This window comes from Salmo trutta, chromosome 34, assembly GCF_901001165.1.
Source record: "Salmo trutta chromosome 34, fSalTru1.1, whole genome shotgun sequence".
Classification (NCBI taxonomy): Eukaryota; Metazoa; Chordata; class Actinopteri; order Salmoniformes; family Salmonidae; genus Salmo; species Salmo trutta.
This window is the reverse complement of record NC_042990.1, coordinates 24,947,216-24,955,428: the sequence shown is the minus strand read 5'-3', so window position 1 is coordinate 24,955,428 and position 8,213 is coordinate 24,947,216. Positions and strand designations below refer to the sequence as shown.

General features: G+C 45.4%; 1 protein-coding gene across 1 annotated transcript in view; it reads right to left on the bottom strand.

The window, feature by feature from the left end:
- itgb8 (integrin, beta 8) overlaps positions 1-7,581 on the bottom strand; it is a 25,813-nt gene extending 18,232 nt beyond the window's left edge. Inside the window, exons 1-5 of the mRNA XM_029732380.1 lie at positions 6,818-7,581; positions 5,674-5,759; positions 3,448-3,619; positions 281-387; positions 1-49 (exon numbers count right to left, since the gene is read on the bottom strand). The exon at positions 1-49 is cut by the window's left edge and continues 91 nt beyond it. Coding sequence (XP_029588240.1) covers positions 1-49; positions 281-387; positions 3,448-3,619; positions 5,674-5,759; positions 6,818-6,917 — 514 coding nt within the window. The 5' untranslated portion in view covers positions 6,918-7,581. The remainder of the gene's footprint in view (positions 50-280; positions 388-3,447; positions 3,620-5,673; positions 5,760-6,817) is intronic.
- Between the last annotated feature and the right edge of the window lie 632 nt (positions 7,582-8,213).

Sequence of the window (8,213 nt, the reverse complement as noted above, 5' to 3'; positions counted from 1 at the left end):
TGGAATGTTCTCTCATACGGTGGGACAAGGCTACGCCCACCGTCTTCAGCTGCACCAATAGGGAAACATCAGGGAGATTTACATACTGTACACCCAACCAATCATGGTAAAGAGTAAACACTTACCTAGCCAAGGTAAAAATACAAATGTCTTCATAAATCAATCTATTTCAGCTGAAATCGTATCAAAGTTTATTTCGATAATTAAAAGTGCTAAGAGTTGTACTGTAAAAACATGATACTTTAGGTTATGTAGATAATGTAGATAACCAGTCACTCACCTGGTCCAGGTTTTCCTGCATGGATGCTGATACGTCCACCAGGTAGTACAGATCAACAGGATACCTCTCTAACTGCTGTACTGCTACTATCACACTGGCCTCAGCACCTACACACAGTGTCATGTTTATTTGGAATAAAACAACCATTGGAAATATCACTCACCAGAGTTCTTGCAATGAAAGCAGCAGTAAAACTGGCAAATAAAGCTTGGGATAGGGCTGTTGTGGTGACCGTATTACCGCCACGCCGGCAGTCATGAGTCATGACCGCAGTAAAATTCCACGTGACCGTTTAGTCATGGTAATCTCCTCTCATGCACTCTGGACATGCTTTGGTAGTACCCAACTCACTAACAACCATCAACCATCTGGTATTCAGGGCTCTATTGTCCCTCCATTAGGTCCTAATGGCCTGGTACTCAGGACTCTATTGTCCCTCCATCAGGTCCTAATGGCCTGGTACTCAGGACTCTATTGTCCCTCCATCAGGTCACTCATGGCCTGGTACTCGGGGCTCTATTGTCCCTCCATCAGGTCCTAATGGCCTGGTACTCAGGGCTCTATTGTCCCTCCATCAGGTCCTAATGGCCTGGTACTCAGGACTCTATTGTCCCTCCATCAGGTCCTAATGGCCTGGTACTCAGGGCTCTATTGTCCCTCCATCAGGTCACTCATGGCCTGGTACTCAGGGCTCTATTGTCCCTCCATCAGGTCCTAATGGCCTGGTACTCAGGGCTCTATTGTCCCTCCATCAGGTCCTAATGGCCTGGTACTCAGGGCTCTATTGTCCCTCCATCAGGTCCTAATGGCCTGGTACACAGGACTCTATTGTCCCTCCATCAGGTCCTAATGGCCTGGTACTCAGGGCTCTATTGTCCCTCCATCAGGTCCTAATGGCCTGGTACTCAGGGCTCTATTGTCCCTCCATCAGGTCCTAATGGCCTGGTACTCAGGGCTCTATTGTCCCTCCATCAGGTCCTAATGGCCTGGTACTCAGGACTCCATTGTCCCTCCATCAGGTCCTAATGGCCTGGTACTCAGGACTCTATTGTCCCTCCATCAGGTCCTAATGGCCTGGTACTCAGGACTCTATTGTCCCTCCATCAGGTCCTAATGGCCTGGTACTCAGGACTCTATTGTCCCTCCATCAGAACAGCTGTGTACCCTGAGGCAAGGAACAGAGCGCAAGCTTTTTTTTGCTACTTTCTCAAATCATCAATAGCCTGTGGTCGCGTCATGCAGCCTATAAATGTTTTGATTTCTAAGACATTCTAAGGTTTGTATCATTCAGAACTAAAGTTGCCAAATAACTCTAGCATATAGGACCTGTTTCAAATGATCACTTTTACACCTAACGTAGCCACTTCATATGCACACTGGCTCCAGAATGGGAAAAATATCCTTTCTATTTTATTCAGTTCAATTATATTCTTCTTACTATTAAATCATATAATATTAAATAATGGCACAGGACTTTTAAGCACATCTTATCAGCTAAATGAACAAGCCTACTGCCCATGGAATGGAGCATAGCCAGATAACATACAGTAAGCCAACTCATATTCTGTTCTTCTGAAGTACATTTTTTTCATTTCTTAATGTTTCTTTAGACCTGACTAAAATAAATATTGGATTCATTGTGATGGTGTATATTAAATTGATTTATTTGACTTTTAAAAATGTATGTGTTCCAACAGCACGCATCAGAGGCTTGTTTGCAGCTTGTATGTGTGGAGTCCTGGAGATGCTAAATGTGTTTATGTTAATTAACGGTCAGTTACTGTGAGACCAGCACTCTTTCACCTGACAATAACGGGCTGACAAAATTTCATGACCGCCACAGCCCTAGCTCAGGACAACATATACTGAACAAAAATATAAATGCAACATGCAACAATTTCAAATATTTTACTGAGATACAGTTCATATCAGGAAATCAGTCAACTGAAATCAATTCATTAGGCCCTAATCTATGGATTTCACATGACTGCGAATCCAGATATGCATCTGTTGGTCACAGATACCTTAAAAAAAAAGATAGGGGCATGGATCAGAAAACCAGTCAGTATCTGGTGTGACCACCATTTGCCTCATGCAGCGCGACATCTCCTTCACATAGAGTTGATCAGGCTGTTGATTGTGGCCTGTGGAATATTGTCCCACTTCTCTTTAATGGATGTGCGAAATTGCTGGATATTGGCGGGAACTGGAACACGCCGTCATACCCGTCGATCCAGAGCATCCCAAACATGCTCAATGGGTGACATGTCTGGTGAGTATGCGGGCCATGGAAGAACTGGGACATTTTCAGCTTCCAGGAATTGTTTGCAGATCCCTGCAACATGGGGCCATGCATTATCATGCTGAAACATGAGGTGATGGCAGCGGATGAATGGCACGACAATGGGCCTCAGTCATGGTATCTCTGTGCATTCAAATTGCCATCGATAAAATGCAATTGTGTTCATTGTCTGTAGCTTATGCCGTCCCATACCATAACCCCACCGCCACCATGGGGCACTCTGTTCACAACGTTGACATCAGCAAACCGCTCACCCACACGACGCCATACACATGGTCTGTGGTTGTGAGGCTAGTTGGACGTACTGCCAAATTCTTTAAAACAACGTTGGAGGTGGCTTATGATTGAAAAATTAACATTCAATTCTCTGGCAACAGCTCTGGTGGACATTCCTGCAGTCAGCATGCCAATTGCACGCTCCCTCAAAACACCTCAAGACATCTGTGTCATTGTGTTGTGTGACAACACTGCACATTTTAGAGTGGCCTTTTATTTTTCCTAGCATAAGGTGCACCTGTGTAATGATCATGCTGTTAAATCAGCTTCTTGATACGCCACACTTGTCAGGTGGATGGATTATCTTGGCAAAGGAGAAATGCTCACAAACAAGGATGTAAACAAATTTGTGCACCAAATTTAAGAGAAATAAGCTTTTTGTGCATATGTAACATTTCTGGTATCTTTCATTTCAGCTCATGAAACATGGGACCAACACTTGTTGCGTTTATATTTTTGTTCAGTATATGTACAACATACAGCAAATAACTTGTAAAGCGGACATACATCAAGACGTACAGTAAAACAGGACTATGTGCAGTCCGCCATTCAGTGAGTTATTCAGTGGCAGCTATACTCTGCCCCTCACCTGGTCTGAGATTGAGGGTGATCTCTCCCGGTGACACCTGAGTGTTGCTGGTCGTAGCATTGACCTCCACCATGACTTGTGGATGCTCTATGAACTCTAGGCCACACCCCCTCCTTGCCAGGTTCCCCACCAGGTCGCAGCGCTCTCCCACCTCTGCTCCATCCAGGAAACCCTGTTAGGGGTCAGAGGTCAGGGGTTGGAGGTCAGGGCCCATACCTTTCTCTCTGCACTTTATATCAGAGGTCAATTCCAATTTCAAATCACTCCAGTCAGGAGAGGTGTACTATATAGCAAGTGTAACTACACTGTAACTAACTGTGTAAGTGAAGTAGGGATAAATAGCTAAGTTATTACCATCATTGCAATTCATTTTTATTGCCATTCATTTTCGATTTTCTTGAACTGAGATTTTAATCTCCTGAATTGCCTGAATAGAAACCGAGTCAGTTGACTCTGATGTTCAGTTGTATAACTGGAAATAGAAGTGAATAAACTGAGGACGTGGGACTGTGTGCGTGTGAGTTGTAATTATTGTTTAGAAGCTAGGCAGTGCCTTGCAGTGACATTACACAACATAGACAATAATCCCAGTATAGAAACACACTTCTGTGAGTTGGACTGTGTCAACTATGTCATGGCTTAGGGCTTTAGAGTGGCTGGTCAAAGAGGATTACAGCCCCCTGAAACCCTGGTACTACTGACACAAACAACAGCCCTCTGATACCCTGGTACTACTGACACAAACAACAGCCCTCTGATACCCTGGTACTACTGACACAAACAACAGCCCTCTGATACCCTGGTACTACTGACACAAACAACAGCCCTCTGATACCCTGGTACTACTGACACAAACAACAGCCCTCTGATACCCTGGTGCTACTGACACAAACAACAGCCCTCTGATACCCTGGTACTACTGACACAAACAACAGCCCTCTGATACCCTGGTACTACTGACACAAACAACAGCCCTCTGATACCCTGGTACTACTGACACAAAACAAAACAACAGTAAATACTGCTATAAAGAGTTAGGCCTGAATATACACCAGAGCCAATATTCAATGAAAATATTCTATAAGAGGTGTCTGTAATCAAGAGGCATGTTCAATTGAGTATGGCTTTAATCTGTGTCTGGGAAACCCGCCCTAGATGTCTCCATAGTGGTCAGCTCCGGCCCACTTCAACCTTTGGTTCTGTTAAGTCCCTCTAAACCACAGTCATACAGGGACTTTCCTAACAACAGACCCAATAGACTGGTACTAACAGAAACTGACAGTGTATGTTGGAGGAGTTTTCAGAATGAGTTACCCCACTCTGAGACAGGGTGTGTGTGTGTGTGTGTGTGGGGGGGGGGGGGGGGCTTTCCAATTCACGCACCAGTGAGCCAACCCACTCAAGGTCTCAAGACCAGTGTCCCAGGTAATGATAAGGTGTGTGCGTGTGCGTGTGTGTGTGTGTGTGTGTATATGTGTGTGTGTGTGTGTGTGTATGTCTGTGTGTGTGTGTGTGTGTGTGTGTGTGTGTGTGTGTGTGTGTGTGTGTGTGTGTGTGTGTGTGTGTGTGTGTGTGTGTGTGTGTTGTCTTCAGGAGGTCGTGATGTCCTAGTTTACAGGTTCTCATGGTCACTTATTGGGTCAGAGTACAAGAACCCAGGATTAAGGCAGAACCCAGACACACACACACACACACACACCAGGAAAGGGTTATCAACAGGGTGTATGAAAAGTGTGTGTGTGCGTTATCTATGACAGACTAAACACATAGATAGAGCCAGAGCCTGTAGAAGTGTTTGAATTACCAATCACAACTGGCCCTGTCACTAATCTATGTGCTGACATGTCAGAGAGAGCACCTTCTCTACAGACTAATGTGAATGCTCTACTCCTCACTCTCCATTCTTTCTCTATGTGTCCCCCTTCTCTCTCTCTCTCTCTCTCTCTCTCTCTCTCTCTCTCTCTCTCTGTCCCCGTTGTCTCTCTCTCTCTCTCTGTGTCCCCCTCTCTCTATCTCTGTGTCCCCCTTGTCTCTCTCTCTCTGTGTCCCCCTCTCTCTATCTCTCTCTGTGTCCCCCTTCTCTCTCTCTCTCTATCTCTCTGTGCCCCCCCCTCTCTCTCTCTCTGTGTCCCCCTTCTCTCTGTCTCTCACTCTTTCCCCATCTCGCTCTCTCTGTGTCCCCCTTCTCTCTGTCTCTCACTCTCTCCCCATCTCGCTCTCTCTTACCGCCTCAAAGCACCAGGCACACTGTGGTCCGCGTCGGAGGCACTCTGAACACGACGAGACAGGAGGAGACCAACATACACTCTCACCTGTGGAGAAGGATAGAGGAGAGGAGAGAGAATTAACACATGAAAGACTGACTGTGTGAACAGTCATTAACCATGCAGCAGTAAGGCTCAGTCAATTACCATGTTTAAATCAGGAGTGTAGAGGAACAATGTAGACTCACAACAGATCAGTGTGTGGGTGTGGGTGGGTGTGGGTGTGTGTGGGTGTGGGTGTGTGGGTGTGGGTGTGTGTGGGTGTGGGTGTGTGGGTGTGGGTGTGTGTGGGTGTGGGTGTGTGTGGGTGTGTGTGTGTGTGTGTGTGTGAACAGGTGCTTCAGTGTAGTTCATGCACTCATTATTCACAGGGTCAGTAATCACATTGCAGTCAAACACCATAATCTGACTAGTTCGTCTACAGACTAATTCTTCTACAGACAGTAGAGTGTACTGTTTTTCTAAACAATGCCCCATAAGCACTATGGACCTAATTCTACTACTAAGCCAATCTATGGCTCAGATCCCATGCATTCCCTGTGAGACTTGTATTGTACAGTAATGTAGGCCACGAGAGGAATGCTGCAGATCTCAGTTTAGTCATTTATGAAATAATGAAGGATGAATTAGTGAATTAACAAGCAGCTCTAACCTAATTACTGTGCCAGTTACAGCTAGATTACACAACACTATAGGCTAGAGCAGTACCTGGTCAGTCGAAGCTGACCACGTCACTTATAGATCAATCAAAATCCCATGATAAACATGACTAATTCCTGAAGAGATGTATAATATAAAGCTGGGAATATAACAGTATAATACATGTATTTGATAGATGCAGTGTGTTTATTGTCATTGTTATTGACTGAAACGTGTGTGTGACGTTCCGTTGTGGACGGTGACAGATGACCAGCCGAGACATTATATATTATATATATATTTATAGCTATCATCATTATCTGACAGTTCATTCATTCTTGAAGATTCTTTCACTAATTCATCTGTCACACCCATTCACACAATGATGATGGTTCCATCTATTAATGATGAGCGCATTAACTCCACAGTAGCCTAACCTACCTATCCAGGTACATTCTGTCACTCACCGGAATCAGAGCTCCCGCCAATGATGTTAGCGGCCAATACCACGCAGAACAGCACGCAATGCAGAGTCGGGTAACCGCATTTATGTAGCCAGGAAGTCATATCTACACCGGGGGCAGGCTGCAGGAATCGGATCAGCTCCAGACACCGGCAGCAGGCATGCAGCTCCGGTCACCGCCTACTACTGACACTCTCCAATAATGGGAATCAACCGGGAAATACCGCACGACCGCGTGAACAAGAGGCAGCGCCAGGAATGAACGGTGCGTCGTTGGGGCATTGTTGTTTGTTTTCTTTCCGCCCAATAACCTTCTTATCCAAACAGCTGATTATTCCCAGAAATCTGATTCACGTGGAATTCACTTGGCAAGCTCTTTATAATGCGAATGAGAAAGTGAAAACGAGACATCTCTCTCTCTATCGTGCATCTATTCCAGTCCGCAGCAGGTGTAGTGACGTTTTGTGTGCCCCCGTCACATACTGTGTCCCGGGAGAGACTTCACTGAGCTCATTCAAACAACACCAGTGTCTCAGCGCGCTCTCGTTCCTCTCCTTTGTTTCTATCGTTTTCTTCTTTGCAATGTTTCAGCGTTGAGCGTCTCACGACCATATGCTGATTGTAAAGCCCAGCCTGAAATATCTGTCTCTCTCTTGGTTTTATGCTGTGCACTGACTCAGGCACCGTCATGGCAACGATGCTTCCCACACATGTGAGAGAGAAATGTTCTGCAGTAAAATACTTTGTCTGTGTCTGTGTGTGTGTGTGTGTGTGTGTGTGTGTGTGTGTGTGTGTGTGTGAGAGAGAGAGAGAGAGTGGGTGGGAGACTTTGACACTACTGTTTGACAAAGTTCTTCAGACCCATCATGTTATTATGAAGTGTCTCACTAGTGTTAGTCTAATGTTGTTGTTGTCTGAGGTCAGGCGGGGGGAGTAGTGTGTGTGTGTGTGTGTGTGTGTGTGTGTGTGTGTGTGTGAGAGAGAGAGAGCCAGTCAGTCAGGGTAATTTAAACAGAGTGTAGTTCACAGTCCCGTGTTAAGGGGGTTAGTCTATTATAAAGAAAGATTCCTGCGACATAGAGTAACCTCCACTAGCCAGCTGGACTTCTGAACAGGAGCCAGATGGAGGGGGGAGGTAGAGGGGGAGGGCGGCGAGAGAGGGTTGTAGTTAACAAATCGGTTGTCCAAAAGACAAGAGAGAAAAACGGCTTCAATGTTTCTTTTAGAGAGGGGACAAAATCCAAGACGCAGTAGAACAGCCAGTACCTAAACCGATAGAGAGCTAGATAGATAAAGAGGGAGATAGATAGATAGATAGATAGATAGATAGATAGATAGATAGATAGATAGATAGATAGATAGATAGATAGAGAGGGAGATAGATGGAGGGAGGGAGGGGG